The following is a 21,476-nucleotide window of genomic DNA, read 5'->3' on the forward strand; positions in this document are numbered from 1 at the left end:
TGGCTCTGTTGGTAGAGTCCTTGTCAGGCAAGCAGGAGGACCCAAGACTGATCCCCAGAACCTACATATTAAAGCTGGGTGGAATGGTTGCATGCTTGTGATCCCAAAATTGAAAAAAAAAATGGTGATTAGCAACATATTCTAGGATTTACTAGGGTTCAGGTAGCCTAGCTGAATCTGTAAGTTCCAGACTAAAGATAGACACTATCTCAAGAGCAACAGAAACTCACAAGATAAATAGCTCCTGAGGTTGTCTTCTGGCCTCCCTACAGGCCTGCACACATGGCCATGCACACCTGCACACACCTGTACCTGTCCACACACATGCGGAAACACTGGATGAAAGAGTGTTTCATTCTCTGGGTAGAACAGAATAGAACAAAGTAAGATGTCATCACGCCATTCAGAACAACTTACAGTTTAAACCTTCAGAATTGTTTATTTCTGGAACTTTCCAGGAAATGATTTTGGGCCACAACTGACTCCATAACTGAAATGGCAGAGGGTGAAAGTGTAAGAGAGGGTAGCAGTACTACATTTCACAGGAAGAGCAAATAAGAAACTGTGGTCGATTATGTCTGGACCGGGACCACCAGTCTCCTAGAACATACTTATTCTATCCACAGTGGCTGCCAAGGCCCAGGGGGAAAGCCACACCATTCAAGCTCCAGCTCTGCTGCTTTCTAGCTGTATCACATTGTGAGCAGCATCCTAACACCCTAATCCTTGCCTTTCCCATCTGCACATCATCACAGAGTTGTCCTGAAGAGTCATGGATGTGACAGATCAGAGTTCCTTGTGTCTTGTCTGTGATTCCCATTCATTTACAACAGCTTGTGTTCTACCGTTTGCCCTCTGACCCCTCACTCCATCAAGTTCCCTTCCATCAAGATGATGGCTCGCCTACATCTCTGAATCTTTGAAATTCGTTTCTACAATCCTTTGGGATGCTTTCCACTCTTCTCTGGCTTGCTTATAATGCCCACTCAAGCTTCAGACAGCCCCATAGTATACCTGCCAACCACAGAGTTGGTTATACTATTTAACTACTCTCCCCCGGCTTCATTGACAGCCCCTAGCCCTACATCCTTCTAATCCTGCCTTTCTTCATGGCTTTAAAACCCCTTCTACAGAATTACTTGCCCTCTTTGCTAGGCTTCAAGGGTCCAGGGTAACAGGGGAGACAGACATGCCATTGGTTACAGAACAGTGTGCCAAATACTTGACACGCACAAAAAAAAAAAAATTGTCCATCGAGTGTTTATGATCAGAGGGATCAGTCAAGATGAATCCTGAAGAGTTGCAACATTCTTACAGCTTCATCAACTCACAGCATATATATGTGCTTTCTAGAACTCACAGCATATACATTTGTTTTCTAGAACTCAGAATGCTTGTATTTTTTTTTTTTTTCTGATATATTTGGTTCAGTCCTGTGGATGACAAGCTTGGCAAAGAAGGAAGTGTAACTTCTCAAAGCACATGGAAGAACCACATATTAAAGAGCCTCATGTAGTCAGAACTCTGCCTGTCTTAAGGATAATCACCATAATGACACTTGAAGTTGTCAGCCGCCGCCTCCTCCTCCTCCTCCTCCTCCTCCTCCTCCTCCTCCTCCTCCTCTTCTTCTTCTTCTTCTTCTTCTTCTTCTTCTTCTTCTTCTTCTTCTTCTTCTTCTTCTAAGAATTCCATGGTTTTTGCTTACCAATGGTACTCATTACCATCAGACACATTGTATCTCTAGGCTTACTGTCAGATTTCATCTGGGGCTTGGGGTCTGGGATGGTTGGGATTTTGTTTTATTCCTCTTATTATCCCTGGCTCCTAGAAAAGTGGCCTGCACACTGCAGGGGCTCAATAAGTATTTGATGAGCATATCAGTGAATGAATGCATGAACCCATGTCTATCCGGTCCCATAATTCATCCTACCCTGTGTGCTTAACAACCAGCCGCCCACCTGTTTTCCCTTGAGCTCATTTTTCAGCCCATCCCACTCTGCTCAGTTACTGGTTTGCATTTAAATAAACTTGTTTTCTTTCAGAATCAGCATCCGGGCCTTTACACAGCTATTTGATGAGGACTTGAAAGAGTTCACAAAGCCTCTCTATTCAGATACATTTTTCTCTTTGCCCATCACCACTAAGTCAGGTAAGGCTCCTTTCCATCTACCTGTGCCTTCTCCAGTCACAATGTCATCTACAAGAGCCTTTAGTGGGGAAGGATGGTGACTTGCCTGATAGTGGCTGGGTATTTATTTTCCCTTGGGTTTTAATCTCCACATGACCACGGATTGATGTGGATCAGAGGGATTACACCAGGTCTACCGAACAGACTGGAGGGAGATTAATCTTTAAAAGAAGGTGGAAGTACATGATGGTTTTTCCCCTAAAAATGAATTTTTAAGGGAATGAAAAACACCAATATTAAGAGCTTACACAGGTAAAACTCTAAGTCGGCACAAAGGGCTCTCTCTGTTGTAGGTGGGACAGAAACCATGCATATAGAGCTGGTTCTTCATATCCACAGGTCCAATACTGTGTATCAGGAAAATCAATTCAAGAAACAAATATGTGTTTGTGTTAATTATAAACAACCTTTCCTTCCATGCCATTGTTCTCCAAACAATATAGTCTACCAAGTGCTGCCACAGCATTTATAGTATAGAGGCATTGTCCGTTAATCCAGAGGTGTCCTACAGCAAACAGAGGATTGGTGGGTTATGTGCAAATGATACACCACCATTTAGGCAAAGGGATCATGGAAGCAATCACCCTTAAACACTTGAGACAAGTGTCCATGTCAAAGAAGTGGGGAAGAAAAACACTAAGTATTAATTAAGATAGCCAAACACAGGTTAAAGGTGTTTTTGTCCTCCTTTTTTATGTTTTATTTTACATTATTTAAAATCTTGGGCTAGTGAAACACCTCAGTAGGTAAAGGTGCTTGTGATGATAGTTGCATGGCTCCCATCCCTTTGTTCTTTGACGCCATCCCATCCGAGCTTCCCTTATCTGGTGTGTTGCAGTGCTCAGCCTTTTGGTCTGAGGACATGCTGTTGGTCTCCCTGCTGCGAGATAAAGGATGGCCCAACCTCACAGATCTTTCTATCTGTTTCTGGATAATCCGAGGATAACCTCCTTCCTCTCAGGCCAAAGAAGGATCAGAAGCCAGCTAAGAGGATTTGGATGTGTCTGGCTGTAATTTACTGTTGAGTAGCGACCTTTGCAAACATGATTCTTTCTGATTTGAACTATTATTATGCAACAGAAAAATGTATGTGGTTAGTTCAATAAACGAAGATGCTCAGAAAATATTCAAAGCAGAATCATAAACACATTAAAAGGAAAATGACTCTGTTGATTTGATGAGTCATGTAAGTCAATATAGAATAAACAGATCTAAGGTCTAAGAGTAGAGCTCCCCAAAGGGGCTACTCCACAAAACTAAACAGAAGAGGCAATATTATAAGAAGGCTTTTCAAAGAAAAAACAGACCAATGACTCATAGCAATGAACACTTAAAAGTAAAGATGTGTGGACTAAAGGGTAAAAACTGTGTGACTCACTGGGCCACACTGCAGCTTCCATGGTGAGATCTTTCTTCTTCTTCTCCTTCTTCTTCTTCTTCTTCTTCTTCTCTTTCTTCTTCTTCTTCTTCTTCTTCTTCTTCTTCTTCTTCTTCTTCTTCTTCTTCTTCTTCTTCTCCTCCTCCTCCTCCTCCTCCTCCTCCTCCTCCTCCTCCTCTTCTTCCTCCTCCTCCTCCTCCTCTTCTTCCTCTTCCTCTTCCTCTTCCTCCTCCTCCTCTGGTTTTGGCTTTTCTTTTAAATTTTGTTTTATATTGAGAAGGGAGGTTGCAAGGACAGAGGGCAAATGAGAGGGGATGGGGACATACGTGGGATTGGGATGCAGTCTGTGAAATACACAAAGAGTCAAAAAAAGAAGTGGCGGGGTGGGGGTGGGGAGCTATACATCATCAGCTCCCAAAGTTGATACTTTTACTCTGGAGCCAACCTGCCTATACCAGGATGTAGGTAGCTCTTTCACCTCAGCTGCCTGCTCATGGCCTTTGGATAGTCAATACCTCACTGTAGGCATCTTGAAGGGTGCAAACAGCAGTGTTACTTAGCTTTCATAGCTGTCAGATTGGTTCCTTACCACTAATTTTCTCTCCTTTCATTTGCTATTTCCATCTGGGTGATCACAGAGCCCTTGTTCGGGGTCATCGAAGGTGTGAGTGCTGGCCTGTTTCTAATTGGCATGCTGGTGGCCCTTGTGGCGTTCTTCATCTGCAGACAGAAAGTCAAGTGAGTACAAAGATGCCTTTAAGTGATGAGGTTCACAAATGCAGAGATGCTACGGAAAAATGTCCTTTAGCCTGAAAGGGGAAAATAGTTTCGTTTCTCCAGGTTAAATCACTATAGTTTCCTTAGTAAAACTAAGAGTCAAACTCTGAATCCATGACTCACGGCTCTCCAGGTTTCCAACATTGATGAACTTGGCCCTCACCAACAAATGAGATACCATCAGTAGATCTATTTGCCTATGGAAAAAAATCCTTATGCACAGGCCAAAGAGTTGAGGTACCTATCCTCATGAAGACAGGCTTTTCCAAACTGTGTGCCTGCGTGCTTTTCTGAAATACCCTAAAAAGTATGACTGGCGTGAGCATCTTGGGATTTTCCAGCCACCCCAGTTTCAAGAGCTAAACAAATGAGAAAGCCAGCCTGTGCTTTCTAGTCCGGGGCCTTCTTCTGCCACTGGTTTTTTCCTGCTTTGTCTACCCCTTGCAGCTGTATCTGGCATCTGAGGTTTTCTGCCTTAGGGGACTTTCTTAAGGAAAGTTTGATTGAGTGTGGGAAGCAGTTATGACCTGTAGCCAAACGTCAGGAGACAAATCTTTCAGTTATCCTGGAGATGTGTTCCTGAGTGGGCAGGATGACTTTATGATGTTCCGTCTCTTCTTCCTCCCCCAAAGGGATGTTGGCTGAGAGCAGACTTCCATGGCATCTGAAAATTCCACATTTGCACAAGTGTGCACAGCCTTACTATAAACGGGGGGAGGGGAGTGCCTTGTACAAGCCAAGTAACATAATTAGAATAAAGAAATCTGTGTCCTATGTTTTAGCCATGGCCGGGACAGGCCGTCTGCCCGCCTGAGCATTCACAGGGATCGGCCTTTGTCTGTCCATTTGAATCTGGGCCAGAAAGGGTAAGTGCCAAAGTCTCCTTTGCTCGGTTTACTGAAAGATGGTATTCTGCGAGATTTGCTAACAAGGCCCCTCTTTCTTTTTTGTCTGTCTTGTCACAGCAACCGGAAAACTTCTTGGTAAGAGAAAATTAATTAATTAATCTGCTTTTGAAACACAACTCAGGCTGGCAATTGCACGTTCCCCATTTCTTCAGTAACTTTCTTTTCCTTTCCTTTTGTTTCTAATTACAGCCCCATAAAGATAAATCAGTTTGAAGGGCATTTCATGAAGCTGCAGGCGGACTCCAACTACCTTCTATCCAAGGAATACGAGGTACCACACGGGCCCAGGGAAGCCTTTGCACCCGGTCTGTAGAATCCCCTCTTTAATGTTACTGTGAAGTCATGGTTAGGGTGCCTATGGTCTCAGCAGAACACACATTGTGTCTGAGGCAGCTCCCTGAACAGCGTCCCACCTATTCTCAGAGGCCACTTTGAGCTTGAAGCACACAGCAAACCAAATACTTTCTGGCTCACTGGGAAAGGATTGAACAAGTTTCAATGCAATGCTGTCAGTTACTCAGCCTGGATATTTGCCCGTCTGGGAAACAACATAGTTTGGAAAAGCGTACCCAGGCTTTGAACACAGTTCTCAGTTTTGCCTTGTGTGTGTCCTGGAGCATGGTATTTATCACCTTTAAGCATCCTCTATAGGTTGGCATTAGGGGCACCTCTCCAATGTGGAGAAGATCAGAGCCCACGCCTATGGAACGCCAGGCGTTCCGTGAACTGTAGCTCATGTGCATGTCTTTATGTTGTTAAATCTCTCAAGGGTTGTCTGAGCTGCCTTATTTTATTTTATATTTTCCACTTGCAAACATTTTTTTTTTTAACCTAACAGGACTTAAAAGACGTGGGTCGAAACCAGCCATGTGACATTGCTCTCTTGCCTGAGAATAGAGGGAAAAATCGATACAACAACATATTGCCCTGTAAGTTTTGTGTTGGAACTTGGGGGGCTATCACATCAAAACCGTGTGTGTGTGTGTGTGTGTGTGTGTGTGTGTGTGTGTGTGTGTGTGTAGAATAGCTGGATAGGTATGCTCTTGGGCTCCAAATGATTTTAATAAGGGATGTTCCAAATGCTCCTGCCCTCCTTTCACAAGAGTAACAGCCATTTAAAATTCTGGTTCTGAGAGGACCAGTTGGCATTTCCCTTTGCTGTTCTTACTGTTACTCCTGGGAGGCTCATAGCATGACCAGAGTTAAGAGCAGGGCTCTGACTGACTCACTTGGGTTCACTTCACAGTCTCTAGTCTGCGATTTTTAAGAAAAGCCTCCTGCCCTATTAGGTAAAGCAACTGAAGGTGGTTTTTCTGGCTAGTATTCAATCCGGAAGTGAAGGAGAGGGGGCCACTGCTGCACTGAGCAAGTGTTGGAATGCTGCAAAGGAAACCATAGATGGGACTTCCCATTGTCTCCTGCATCCATTGCTCATGTGGCACCTATGTCACATGCCTGAGTTAGTTACCCTGTCAGAGCCCCAGCTATTAAACAGAGATAGGAACACTATTCTTGAGGCTGCTGGGATCAGAGGTAAGACAATCTAGTGCCGCATTGCCTACATGGGAATACCATTCCATGAAGACCCTGCAGCAAGTCTTCCAATATCTCTCCTTCCAGATGATACCTCAAGAGTGAAGCTGTCCAATGTAGATGATGACCCATGCTCTGACTACATCAATGCCAGTTACATCCCCGTAAGTGAACCCCCAGGATGAAGCTTTAAGGGCAGTTACGCAGCACATGCCACACCTTCTGAGCTGCCCCACTATTCTGTCTAGAAACACTTGCAAGATTTAAAAGACCATGTCTGGTTGCCATAAAATACAGGCTGTTCGCTTCCCTCACTCCTGAGCTCTGTTTTTCACAATGGCCGTGGTCAGGTGCAATTCTCACGACCCCAAGACTAGTGTTCAAAGACTGTTTTCTTTCTGTGGCCCTAGGATAGGTCAGGTTAGAGCTGCTTAAGGGAGATAACCCCCCATGGCTAAGGCTGCCATGCCAAAAGGGCCAACCTCTTGTTACTTGGACTTTTGGAAACCACACACACACACTTGAAAATTGTGTTAACTTCTGGGATCTGATACTGCCATGCATCTTGCCAACCTCCCACATACATCACGGGGAAAGAAGCTTTAAAGGTCAAAAAAAAAAAAAAAATCCCAGATCTGAATTCCACTTTTGTCCCTGGCTGGCTCCATGGCACAGCAAGTTCTGCTACCTCGTTGATCCCCTAATTCCTTCTCCAAAACATTAGGAAAATACCTCAAATTATCATCTATACATTCAATACATGCTAACCAATTAAGTGATGACTGTAATCTAAACACTAAGCTATATAAAGGGATTGTGTCTCTAAGAGAACTGTTAAAGAGTCACAGGGCAGTGTCATATTTACCACACCAGAGTGGCGTCTCCTATGTGAATGAACATCATTGTCACCCACACTTCAACATCATCCTTCTTTTTAGCAGAGATAGGGAGAGCCTGGTATTTTGCATTTCTAACAAGCCCCTGTGTGATTCCATTCCCCGCCAGCCCAAGGACCACAATGAGAAGCAAGAGGCTAGAGGTTACCACAGAACATGGAGAAGGAGAATGTCACACCCGATAGAGAGAAAGATGAGAGATGACTTCAGTCAGACAGACAAGGTGCTAAGGATAAATAAAGATTAGCCAGCTGAGAAGCAGGGTGTGGGTGGCTGGGTTGTGGATGGCAGAGCCGATGGAATATAGAGATCTTGAGCAAAGGCAATGAGAAATGAACTGCCACTGAGACTTATAATTAATTCTGTAGTGTTGAATTGAAGAAAGGATTAGTGGGAATCTCCAGGTCACCATGGTTAGGATTAAGTCAGATCTGTGAACGTCCAGACCCACTGCACACTATCTGGTGTCTCAGGGTATCAGTGCCTCATTTTCCATTAAGCTTCCTTTGCATGATATCTCTTTCTGAATTATTGTGGTGTCAATTATCCAAAAAGACTAAGTCAGTTCTTTTTAGTTTACACACACACACACACACACACACACACACACACACACACACAAACACTAAATACACACACAGGTACACACAAACACATAAAAGCACACACAGACACATATATGTACATACAGGTACATATAGGCACATATACATACACAAAGGCACACACAGACACAGACACACATGGGCACACATAGATACACAAACACACATAAAGGCACACACAAACACAGGTACATATAGACATACACACACACAAAGGTACACACAGACACAGACACTCACATAGGCACACATAGACACACAAACACACACAGAGGCACACAAGCACATACAAAAAAGAGTAAAATTGTTTTCTATATTGTGGCTGGAATCCTCCATTTGTAACAGACCCAGCTGATGAAGAGGATGTGACTTTAAACAATGGTCCTTCCTCCTGCCCAGCCTTGACACGTGTGTCCATATCTTGCTCTCCACCTCGGGGCCTGGCGGAGACCTCCATACCTTCTAATCTGCGAGCTTACTCTTTGTTTACAAGCCCATTGTTTCTGACTCTCCATATTGTAAACTCATCACAGGGTAACAACTTCAGAAGAGAATATATCGCCACACAGGGACCGCTTCCTGGCACCAAGGATGACTTCTGGAAAATGGCGTGGGAACAAAACGTTCACAACATCGTCATGGTGACCCAGTGTGTTGAGAAAGGCCGAGTGAGTAAACAGTCTTCCTGCCTCCTTGGCTTTGGTTTCTGCTGTTGTTTTGATGGAATCCTATCCTCCCTCCCCATCCAAAGTTACACCCACAGAACCAAGAAGAGACCCTGGGAGAAAGCTGTTAGGGAATTAAGCCATTTGATTATAAAACAATCTGGATCCACTTTTAAATTCGTTCAAAGCTGTTTGCATGTGAAGCCTGGGATAGTCAGAAGGAAACATGAGTGGGAAGCATGCCTGACCCCATGTATGCTCTGTCCTTCAGAGAATGGGTAGGGGAGAGACCCTACCAGAGTCGAGGGGGCTCTCAGGAGAGAAGTGTTTTAGGTTGTATGGCAGACACAAAGTAAAATATCTATCTGAAAAACCAATCTATCTATTAATAGCTATCTATTAAAAACTCTTATATTTATAATTCCTGTTTATAATTTTCTATATTATATGACTAGTTTTAGGATTAAAAGAGAGACTAAATATAAAGAGCTTAATATGTGTATGTTGGATATCCAGACTATCTTCCATCATCCTGAGTAGAATGAGGCCCATGTATTTCTCTGCAAGAGTAGCCTTATTAGATAATATTTATATAATATATGTAACTACAAATATTGATGAAATGGCTAGAATATGTCCATATCTATGTAAACAGAAATTCAATACACATATATAGTTCTGTCTGCCTGCCTCACCATACACACTAAAATAAAAGCGATGTTTACCTTATTTGATACCCAAGTCTACACACAGAAATACAGATATGTATCTATAGTCAATGAATATGCATCTTTAAAAATATATCGCTGGGCAGTAGTGGCACACACCTGTAATCCCAGCACTTGGGAGGCAGAGGCACGTGGATCTCTGTGAGTTCGAGGCCAACCTGGTCTACAAAGTGAGTTCTAGGACAGCCTCCAAAGCTACAGAGAAACCCTGTCTTGAAAAACCAAATATATATATATATATAAATTTGGGGGGTGGGAGGAGGGAGGTGATGAGATCTGTGGGTGGTATATAGAGTGAGTAGAACATTTCTTAATAAAGAAAAATGAAAAAAAAAAGTAAAGACAAGTTATCCTTTAAAAAATCATCTAAGTTATAAGAAACCTTTGAGATGATCTAGTTCAAAATACTGTTGCTTACAGGTCCAATATGTAGCTATTAGTCACAAATAACTGGGTTCGCATTCATCACTGTATTTGCCTTGTAAATTTGGGCTAATTACTTAACTTTTCCATGTTTATTTTCTCATCTATGAAATATGTGGTGATATATTGTATACCTTAATACAAATTGCCTAGAGATCAGAGAACAGAGCAAGCCACTAGATTAGACATAGAGGTCAGGCAGTGGTAGCACACACCTTGAATCCCAGTACTTGGGAGTCACACACCTTTAATCCCAGTATTGGGAAACACACATGCCATCATGGCTGGGCAGAGAAAGGTATAAAAGGTGTGAGGAGACAGGAACTTGAAGCTTTTCAGACTGAGGAGTCTTAGAGATAAGACGTGGCAGTGGCTTGTTCTGTTGCCTCTCTAATCTTTTCGTGTTTACCCCCCCAAAAAAAAATATCAATTTTAATTAATATGTTCCACAAAACATAATATAAAAACAAATATTCAGAATCTCTTTCCTCACCTCTTTGTGCATATAAATACAAGTTTAGCTGAAAGTTCTAAGTTCTTAGAGATCTTTTGGTCACATGGCCCAGGTAAGGAAAAATGATTAAAAAAAAAAAAAAGAATGTGACCAAACAGGGCCAGGAAGACAATGCCGTCCTCTACTTGGGTAGGTCTTTCTTCAGAAAGAACACTTTTTCCCTTCTCTTTGAAGTTCTTGGGGGTGGAATCCCAGGCCTTCTGCATGTTGTGCAAGGCCTCTCTGCCACTGAGCTATGGCCCCAGCCCAAGAACAAGAGATTTTTCAGTCATTGTTTATCAGTTGGTGGGACCAGGACACTGAGGAAATCATTCAGAAAAACCCACAAACCCCAAAGGTGAATGACTCTAAAGGTGGAGATTGGGACTTGCTTTGGGGGACAGTCTCTTGCTATCCCGTGGAACAGCAGCCCGGCTTTGTCACTGGCCACAAACAGATTAATAGAAAGTAAACGATTGAGTTGCTTTAGCAGCTGATCCTGGATCCCCGGCTCAGGAAGGGATTTGAAGGAGGGGGACTCCAGATGACCTCACTGTCATGTTTCCAGACTTAATTTTTTTCCTGTCTGTTCTCCTCTAGGTAAAGTGTGACCATTACTGGCCAGCAGACCAGGACTCTCTTTACTACGGGGATCTTATCCTGCAGATGGTCTCAGAGTCCGTGCTACCTGAGTGGACCATCAGAGAATTTAAAATATGCAGTGTATGTTAGTTTCCTTGACCTCATTTTAAAACCCAACTTAGAAGCCAGGTACTGTGGCTATCTATTTAGAATCCAAGCATTTGGGAGGAGGTGGAGGCAAGATGAAGTTCAAGGTCATCTTCAAATACATAGAGAGCTTGGGGCAAGCTTGAGCTACAAGAGATCCTATCTCAGGAAAAGAATGGGGGGGGGGAGGAAAGGAGGGAGGGAGGGAAGGAGGGAGGCAGCGAGGGAATAAAAGAAACAACCCAACTTACATAGAGGGGACTCTGTGAATCCTGCTTTCCCTGCTTTGTAGCCCATAGTTTCAGACCATGACAGCTCATGTGACACAGACGTCAGAGTCCTTGAGTTTTTCCTCAGACGTCCCTCTCATCCCCTGCTCTCCACCCCTGCAGGAAGAACAGTTGGATGCACACAGACTCATCCGTCACTTTCACTACACGGTATGGCCAGACCATGGAGTCCCAGAGACCACCCAGTCCCTGATCCAGTTTGTGAGGACTGTCAGGGACTACATCAACAGAAGCCCAGGGGCCGGGCCCACCGTAGTGCACTGCAGGTAGGAGCAACCTGAGAGGTGGTCAAGGTGGAGGCGGCGTCAGTGAGAGTCCACAGCAATGCAAAGGCACATGCCCCAGGAGGTTTCTCCAAGCCAGCCAGGCTGCCTCACCCCAGAGGAGAGCATCGTGCTCTTCTCCCTCTCCTAACCTCGTTCTTCTTCACCGTTTCCAGTTTCTTCGCCTCCCACTTCGTTCTCCTCCTCGCTCTCTTCTCGTTCTCTGTCCTGCTGCATGAAATAGAGAATCCTTAAGTCACTTCCACACCCTCCACCCTGGACCCCATCTCACCTCCAGTCCAGCGCCTCATCACTTTCTCTCCCGTTCTAGCCAAGAGTTGACTCTACAAGTTGATTTTTTTTTTTTTTTTGGTTTTTCAAGACAGGTTTCCTGGAACTCACTTGGTAGCCCAGGCTGGCCTCGAACTCACAGAGATCCACCTGCCTCTGCCTCCCGAGTGCTGGGATTAAAGGCGTGCGCCACCAACGCCTGGCTGATTTTTTTTTTTTTGTTTTGCTTGCTTCTAATTTTTTAAATTAACTTTGCAGATTATCATACAAACCAATAGGTTTCCTTATCACAGTTCCATACCTGTATGTCCTTTTGTGTGGTTTCCTCCCCCACGGCCCTCCCCCATAAATCCTGCCTTCCTCTGATGGGTTCCCACCTTACCCCCTCAGCTTTCACATCATGTGTATTCCATTACCTTCTTCCTCTTTAGGAGCACTGTCTCCCCTCTCACGGTCCCCTTTTCTAGTTACATTGCACACACACACACACACACACACACACACACACACACACACACGAGTTACTTTTTTATTGCTGAGATAAAACACCCCGAACAAAGCACCTTACGGGAGAAAGAGTTTCTTTGGGCTTATAGTTGCAGAGGTTGTGAGTCCATTATGGCAAGAACAGTATGGCAGCCAGCCAACCGCAGCATGGCAGTTGGAGTGAATGGTGAGCTGAGAGCTTACATGTTGACCTATAAGCAAGAAGCAGAGCACGGACAGGAAGAGGGGCATAACTATAGATACTCAAAGCCTACCCACGGTGACATACTTCCTCCAGTAGGACCACACACTCTAAACCTACCCAAAGGGGACCAAGTGTTCAAATGCCCAACTCTGTGGGGAATATTAACCACTCAAACCACCTCATGTGAATTTTCATCTAGGTCTTGAATAAAAGAGAAAAGATGTCATTTTTTTCTCTGAGTCTGGTGCACAGACTTATTCTTGCTTCCTGCTGTTTTGTTTTGTTTTGGAGACAGGATTTCTCTGTGGTTTCCTGCTATGTTTAACTTCTTGAGATTGCCTTCTCTCTCCCCCACCTGAAGAAGCTTTTCTACCTGTGGAGCTCACTGCCCTAGACTTCCCTCCAGGTCTAGTAGCATGTTCTTATCCACTGGCGACACTATTATAAAAATACTGCAGAGTGGGTGAAGGGACTCAGTACTGTGGAGTACTCCCCTCTGGAGTCCAGATAAGGCACAGACCATACCCAAACACCAATTTCCTATAAAAAGAGATCCTTTATTAGGCATGGCAGAGAGACAAGATGGTTGAATCTAAATTGGACAGAAAGAGCAGAAGCAAATAGCTTTGCAAAGTGTTAATGTTAAGAAAGAAATGGAGCAGGTCTGTGTTAGAATGAGCTAGGACACATTGGTAAGTTCTGATTGGGTGTTTTAATTGGGGTAGTCAAAATAATGAGTTTTGATAGCTGGACCTTGGGTTTTTGATATTGGACCTTGGTGATCAGCCTCAGGAATGAGTCAGCGCCCAAACAAGGGGCTAGGCCTTGGTGGCTAGCTTCAGGAATGTAATCTAACACTTCAGCAAGAAGGAAGATAAAAGGCAAAACCTGTAGGCGCCATGTTTGCCAAGCTAGGGCCTGTGTCTGCCATGCTCCAGCCCTTCACTGGGTGATTTATAAACAACAGAAACTTATCTTTCACAATTCTTGAAGCTTCAAGATCAAGTCACAGACAGATTGGTATCTTACAGGGGCCTTGTCTCTGAAGCCGTGTGTCCCTCCAGAGAAGAGAAAGCTGTTGTCACATGAAGGCAAGGGACAGGGAAAAGGGACCTCACTAACTCACTCCAGCTGTCTGTAGCCAATTTTTGCCCTTAAATTTCTTTTCTTTTTTTTCTCTTGACTTTTCTTTGCTTCAGTTCGTCTGTCCATAAAATCAGCTTAACAAGCCATCTTTCTCTCTCTGGGCAGCCTGGTGGTTAGCTAATTAATGTTGCAGCACACTTGGGTAGCCCTACCTAAGTGTCACCGATAAATAAAGAGAGGAAAATTGCTACAGTAAAATAAATGTCAGATGTGTTCATTTCTCCCCAGCATCCCCACACCCCAGGAGCCCTGCTTTTATACGTCTTTGGACCTCAATGCTTTAATGGGTACATGAATCACTCAGGGGTCTCCTGCTTTCTGAAGAATGGCAGGCATTTTCTTTCAGAAACACTGGAGAATTGCTTTGTAGCTTATAAAGGTGTTTATTGCCAGCCAAAATAACCAGAGGGAGTGTCTACCAAGAATATTGATACTTATTTAGGAATAGTAGAGCCGTGCAGTGGGAATGGGTGCCATAGTCAATCATAGATCTGTTCAAAGTTGAGTTTTTTAAGACAAAAGTGAGAAAATTTACATACGCTACTCTGTCACAAGTCTCACTGGTCTTAACAACCCAAGGGAGGAGTTGGTGTGCGCTTACTGGTGGAGGTACCATCGCCGGCCTTTGCTTGGCAAGTGTTATGTAGAAAGCATTTTACATGGATTGCTATAGCTTTAATGTTAAAGATAACTTTGGTACAGAAACCTTGGCATGTGTGTAGCACATACAAAGCATGGTGTGAATGGAGAATGAAAAGAAATTTCTTGTGGGGCTCTAGAAAGTTCTTATAGAAGTATTTATTGCAAGTGGGCAAACAGGCATGAACTCTCCCTTTTCTAAATTCTTGGCTCTGATTTTGTCTGGTTTGAATAAGGGCCAGATTCGTCTTGATATCATCAATTTGCACAGTATCAAGAATCCTGTTTTAAGAAGCAATTTAGCAACATCTTGCAAACGTGTTCATACCCTATAGCCAACCCAGCACTGCCCCCTCTAGCTACCAACTGATGAGCAATTGCCACATAGATGCACAATGATGTTCACAGCAGTATGGATTTAATAGAAAACCAAAAATGATCTCCTACCCTACAGTATGGAGTGGACTGGTAGTGGTGGTCTGTGGCTTCTTCAAAATAGTTAAAAGTTGGAATTGAGCCAAGCATAGTTGCGTGTGTCTGTGAGCCCAACACTTGGGAGATGAGGCATGGAGACCATGAGTATATAGCAAGACTTTTTCTCAAAAAAAAAAAAAATCAAGCAAATAATAAGAAAAAAAGAAAAAAAGGGCAAATCACACACACACACACACACACACACACACACACACACACACACAGAGACAGAGACAGAGACAGAGCGACAGAGAGAGAGAGAGATGAAATTAGTTCTGTATCACAAATGGATAAATCTCAAAACAGTACTCACGGTATTGAGTAGAGAACTTGGCAAAAGGATATGTGGTATTTTAGCATTTTAGTAAATATTCAAAACGTATAAAATGTTCCTTTTGAATTAGCAGGTATGGAAAATTATAAAAATAGGCATGAGTTTGATATATACTAAGGTCAGAGTGGTGCTTACATCAACAGGGTGAGGGTTAGGAAGAAGTGGGAAGAGGTAGACCATAGGGGCTCTAGGTAGACTATGGGGGCTCTAGGAAGACCATGGGGCTCTAGGTAGACCATAGGGGCTCTAGGAAGACCATGGGGCACTAGGTAGACCATAGGGGTTCTAGGAAGACCATTGGGGTACCAGGTAGACCATAGGGGCTCTAGGAAGACCATTGGGGCTCTAGGAAGACCATGGGGGCTCTAGGAAGACCATGAAGCTCTAGGAAGACCATTGGGGCACTAGGTAGACCATAGGGGCTCTAGGAAGACCATGGGAGCTCTAGGAAGACCATGGGGGATCTAGGAAGACCATTGGGGCACTAGGTAGACCATAGGGGCTCTAGGAAGACCATGGGGCTCTAGGAAGACCATGGGGGCTCTAGGAAGACCATTGGGGCACTAGGTAGACCATGGGGGCTCTAGGAAGACCATTGGGGCACTAGGTAGACCATAGGGGCTCTAGGAAGACCATGGGGGCTCTAGGAAAACCATGGGGGATCTAGGAAGACCATGGGGCTCTAGGGAGACCATAGGGGCTCTAGGAAGACCATGGGGGCTCTAGGAAGACCATAAGGCTCTAGGAAGACCATGGGGCATTAGGTAGACCATAGGGGCTCTAGGAAGACCATGGGGGCTCTAGAAAGACCATGGGACTCTAGGTAGACCATAAAGGCTCTAGGTTGTCTTTCTTTGGGAGAAAGCATGCCTGTGGAAAGAAAGATTCCTGTGTTCTCCCACAATTAGAGAGACAGAAGAAAGGTGGCTAGAGTCTCCTGATGTAGTCATGGAAGGGGAATTATCAGAGGCCCCATCTTCCTTTTGCTTCTCTCCAGTGCTGGTGTGGGCAGAACCGGGACGTTCGTTGCCTTGGACCGGATCCTCCAGCAGTTGGACTCCAAGGATTCTGTGGACATTTATGGAGCAGTGCATGACCTAAGACTTCATAGGGTTCACATGGTTCAGACTGAGGTAAGATTTCTCAGCTGAAGGACACCAGTGCCCTTCCCCACACCTTACCTATCACACCTACTTCCCCCTCCACCACCACCCCTCCCCCCGCCAAAAATAAAATACTGTCCAGGACACCTTAACAAGAGAAAGAAGGTTTTGCATAGATGAAAAGTTCTATGTGTAATCACAGTAGCCATGGAAACCACACAGGCAGCTGTGCTCCACAACCAGCATCCTGCAGCAAGGTTCCCTTTGAGCTCTGCTGAACCCACAATTCTAAACTCACTCTGCCCCTAAGTTATTTCTGGTGCACCTTATATTAATATCCCGTGGGACTCACCTTCTGTGCCAGATTTGGCAAAAGCCTCTTTGGTGTCCTTGCCTCTCTTGCAGACAGCACCTACTCACCAGATCTGCTACCACCATTGTATTACCCCTCCAGAAGTGTGCGTGTGTGTGTGTGTGTGTGTGTGTGTGTGTGTGTGTGTGTGTGTGTACATGTTCCTTTCTGTGTGCATAATGTGTTGGGGCGGGTGTATGCATATGGAAGCCAGAAGTGAATACTGGATACCTTTGTCAATTGCTGTCCCCTTTACTTTTTGAGACACGGTCTCTCTCATTGATCACTCACTGATTCATCTAGATGACTAGCCAGTAAACCCCAGGGTCTCCACCTCCCCAGTGCTGGGACTACGGACCTGCATCACCACACTTGGCTTTTTAATGAGTGCTGGAGTTCCAAGCTCAAGTCTTCCTGCTTATACAGCTTTACATTAGCTGGCTCCACAGAGTCAATGCGTTGGCCTGGGCCAGGGGACTGTTTCTTTGCTCCGGTCTGACTCAGTTTTAAAACCAAAGGCCTGCCTGCCTTGCTTGGCTATGTGAGTGGGCATGGGTGCAGAAGGGTATAACTCACCATCAAAAGCTGTGGATGATGGCTTCAAAAAAGGAGAAAGAAATTTCTGAGACCTTGTTTAATTTGTCTAACAGGTGATCCTAACTTTCTTGTACCTTGAGATTTGGGGTACAAAGGGACACAGGTCAGCATCTCATATATTGGTGAATATATCAATCAGTGAGGCTTTCTAAACCAAAAGCCAATGTGGCGGGGGGGGGGAGGGGGGGAAAATGTGCAAATGTTTTCCTCTGTTTATCCTTCTGCCTTGGGGCAGATTGGCAGCATAAATTAGAGAGACACTTTGATGCAGTAAGACATTGTTGAGAGAGAATAGTGGGACACTCTGACTGCTCTCGTGAGAAGGAACACTGGGGCATTATGGGATCTAGTGTCTTGGGTCCCATTTAAGAGACTATCTGGAGGGTCTCCTATGGCCCAGGCAACCTGCATTTTAGCCACACTGGATGCCTCACTCACTTTCATATTATCTTTATCATGTGGGATGTCCACTTTATTCAGATTCTTTCAAGGTCACGTTTTCTTTCCTGTTTGATGTTTTCTTCCTCTACATAATCTCAAGAGCTTCCTGTCCTGCATGAACCTTTATAAACTATTCTCATCGATCGTCTTCTAGGTATTTGATGCATGTCTGCCCTTTTGCTAAACATTGCTCTCAGGAATCATGAACTGAGTGGCTATACATGTAATATCATAAATCCTACATAATACTACAAAGATTGGTGGAATTGAATGAAATAGATTATGTCAATGCTCACCCAGGGTTTCCCTAATTAGAAAAAAAAATCTTGTGTGACTGGAAGGCTTATATTAGTTTTTTTTTTCTTCTATTTTTCATTAAGGATTAAGTGGGGGAAACAGTAACAACTTGATGATTTTAGAAGTAATCAGTTTTTTAAAGGACATCCTATTGGGAAAAGAAAAGTTGATATTTAAGACAAGGCAAATTAATAGAGAGTAATTAGTTTCAAAGCCCGTGGTGGATCACTGTTGAAAAATTTATTACTAAGCCATGGTCTAGGAATAAAAGAGTTCATTCATGGCTTACCTCTTCCATCCACAAATAATTTAATTAAAAATAGGAGTTATGTGGAGCTGGAGAGATGGCCCAGAAGTTAGGTGTGCCTACTACTCTTTCAGAAGACCCAGACTTGATTCTCAGCACCCACATGGGTGTTAAAATTCTGTAACTTTAGTTCTAGAGAACTAACCAAATCTTCTAGCCCCAAAGGCTCCAACACATACATGGTGCATATAAACTCAAGCAGGCATGCACACACATTAAAAATAATCAGTCAGTTTTCAAAAGGGCAAGTTGGCATAAAACCAAGTAAGATCTACAAGAAGAAAAGCCAAGTATAGATAGTTCTTAATACTGGAGCAAGCCTTGCTCACAGTTGGTTTTTGTAATGTCCTTGTCTAGTGGGTACTACAGCTCAATGATAGAGCTCCTACCTCGTATGTGTATGGCCCTGGGTTCAATTCCTGACACCACAAAAGACCAAACACAGAGGAGGGCAGAGGATGTAGCTTAGTTGGTAGAATGCTTGGCCAGCGTGCATAAAGCCCTGAGTTTTACCTCAGCTTGAGGTAAAACTGGGTACAATGGCCTGGCTTGTGTTCCCAGCACTTGGGAGCTAAGAAAGGAATACTGGAGGTTCAAGGTTAGCCCTGGCAACATAGCAAGTTCAAGGCCAGTTTGAAGTACGAGACTCCTTAGAAAACTGAAACATAAAAGTCTGAATCCAGTGACTAGCCTAGAACTACCTTCTAAAGCCCCATTGGTAGAATACTTAGCTGGTTTGCAGTCAGGAACGATGCCTTGGTGCACCCATAAAAACAAAAACTGTTCACTTTGAAAACGTATTAGAGAGGGGAGATCTTCTATTTCCACATTATATCTCAAAACCATTAAAACCCTATACACCAGATGGCATTGGTTGCTTTAAACACACAGTCCAGAAATAACTTTCCATATCCATCTACCTAATACCCTCACCAAGTCTAATACCCTGAATGGATAGAGCACATTGTCTGCAGAGGAGACTCTGGGCTCCTTGTTGTTCTGAGGGGGAAACAGATTCTGAGAAACTTCACCATGGAACCTTGGGGAAGAAAGTCAGTCTCCTTTGAATGGGGTTATCCACTCCTCCCAACCTTCCCGTTCCTTGGGTTCCAGCAATGGCTGTATCAGAATAAGAAGCACAAGACCATGCACTATAGACACAAAGACGCTACAGACACACAGGCCTCCATCATTCCTTAAGGAGTTCACTTAGTAGTAAAGAGGGGAACCCTGTTAGGAAGTTTGGTTGCCTGTGCCCAAGACACTATTGTCAGTGGAATTTTTATGACATCTTTATGGTCACCAGAGCACTTACCCTTCTATATTTATTTTCTAAAGGAGTTAATTCCCAAATGACTAAACTGTGGCCATGCCCTCTTTAAGTAACCTTCAGTGGATCCCTGCAATCCACCAATGTCTTTTGAGTTTCTTCTGTAATTCAGACTCAGATGTTAAGAGGACAGAGATGGACTAGACACTGAGCTTGTGTTCAAAGCAGTGGCAACCAGTGGGTTAATTGGACACACCTCCTTTCCCCACCATATCTACAAAAGTTAGGGGACACAAGAGGAGAGTATGCAGCAAAATGATTTCCTCATAAGGGGAAAAATAATGCACTGAAAACATGAACTTTGAGGTTATACCTCTCAAATCAAATCCAAGGTTCTCATTTCTGGGCCGTGTAAATTTGGCAAAGCTAATAAACTCCTCTGAGTCTCAGGTTGTTTCGTAGTTGCATCTGCTCCACAAGGGTGTTGAGTTCCGAAGATAGTGTTTGCATTCACTCCTGTGCCTACTTTGTGAAGGACATAGTTCTAGGCACTTAAGGCACACAGTGTAGAGATATACATCCTTTAAACAGAGTGGATGGTTCAGTCATGCTTGCTGTAGCAGCAAAAGGACCTGAATTGGGATAAAAAGCCAGACTCCACAGTGAAGTCCCAGTTAGCTCCAGTACAGAAGAAGACCCTATCTCAACAAAAGAAAAAGAAGCAGGAAAAGTGAGTGTATAGTTATACAAAACCCCAGTAACTATGGGTGTTTAGCAACAACCCCTTATCTTTCTTCTGCTGGAGGGTGCCGCCTTCCCCTGACGTGTTCTCTGATTTTCCACAGTGTCAGTACATCTACCTGCATCAGTGCGTGAGAGATGTCCTCAGAGCAAGGAAACTGCGGAATGAACAAGAAAACCCCCTGTTTCCTATCTATGAAAACGTGAATCCAGAGTACCACAGAGGTAAGAGTGGGTCTCGCCGGCTTTCAGTTCACCTGTCCTAAAGTTCGATTCCCAAAATGCACTTGCCTGGGAACTAGTACTGCCTCAACGATGCCTCTCCAACTTGAACCTCCCATTTCCTCTTCTACCAACCCCTCCCCAAAGGTAGCAACCAAGGGGAGAAGCAGAATGGGGAGGAGTCCCACAGTTGAGCAGAAACTTAGTATCCTAACAATTTTTTCAGTGCTGGTGTGATACCCAGGGCTCCCACATGGCAGGTAAATGCTCTGACAGTGAGCTACAGCCCCAGACTCTCAACTCTCTGCCTGCCCACAGCATGCTCTCTACAGAAGATTTCCTTTAACATTTCTTTTCTAAGAGATAAGACTGACCACCAGGGAAGAACGGGCTGCAACCATAACTGAGATTAATAACAAAATTGATGCAGTGAAGAATTTGGCCATCGGGTCTTCAGTGACTTTCATGCATTCATCTCTGTGACTTTTTTTTTTTCTTATGTATGCAGAATGTACTCTGTGCATAAAACCTTTTCAGTTACAGGTCTGAGTGAAGAGCAGTAACATAACAGAGGACTAGAGTAGTCAGCTTGGAATTATCACAGGAGGTGGCTGATATTAGACAGCAGAAAGGTCATTTAGCTCATACGTTTGGAGGTTCAAGGGCATGACATTGTGTCAGCTCAGTTCTGGTGG

The 21,476-nt window shown here is 44.0% G+C and overlaps 1 protein-coding gene across 2 annotated transcripts in view; it reads left to right on the forward strand.

The window, feature by feature from the left end:
* Ptprb (protein tyrosine phosphatase receptor type B) overlaps window positions 1-21,476 on the forward strand; it is a 113,413-nt gene that overhangs the window by 90,168 nt on the left and 1,769 nt on the right. For both annotated transcript variants that reach the window (XM_036169589.1, XM_036169590.1), the window contains 12 exons: window positions 2,043-2,149; window positions 4,205-4,304; window positions 5,126-5,209; window positions 5,309-5,326; window positions 5,441-5,522; window positions 6,090-6,180; window positions 6,872-6,948; window positions 8,819-8,953; window positions 11,195-11,317; window positions 11,716-11,879; window positions 16,449-16,584; window positions 20,664-20,784. In XM_036169589.1, the coding sequence (XP_036025482.1) occupies window positions 2,043-2,149; window positions 4,205-4,304; window positions 5,126-5,209; window positions 5,309-5,326; window positions 5,441-5,522; window positions 6,090-6,180; window positions 6,872-6,948; window positions 8,819-8,953; window positions 11,195-11,317; window positions 11,716-11,879; window positions 16,449-16,584; window positions 20,664-20,784 (1,238 nt within the window). The remainder of the gene's footprint in view (window positions 1-2,042; window positions 2,150-4,204; window positions 4,305-5,125; window positions 5,210-5,308; window positions 5,327-5,440; window positions 5,523-6,089; window positions 6,181-6,871; window positions 6,949-8,818; window positions 8,954-11,194; window positions 11,318-11,715; window positions 11,880-16,448; window positions 16,585-20,663; window positions 20,785-21,476) is intronic.

Source organism: Onychomys torridus, chromosome 20 (assembly GCF_903995425.1).
Source record: "Onychomys torridus chromosome 20, mOncTor1.1, whole genome shotgun sequence".
Lineage (NCBI taxonomy): Eukaryota > Metazoa > Chordata > Mammalia > Rodentia > Cricetidae > Onychomys > Onychomys torridus.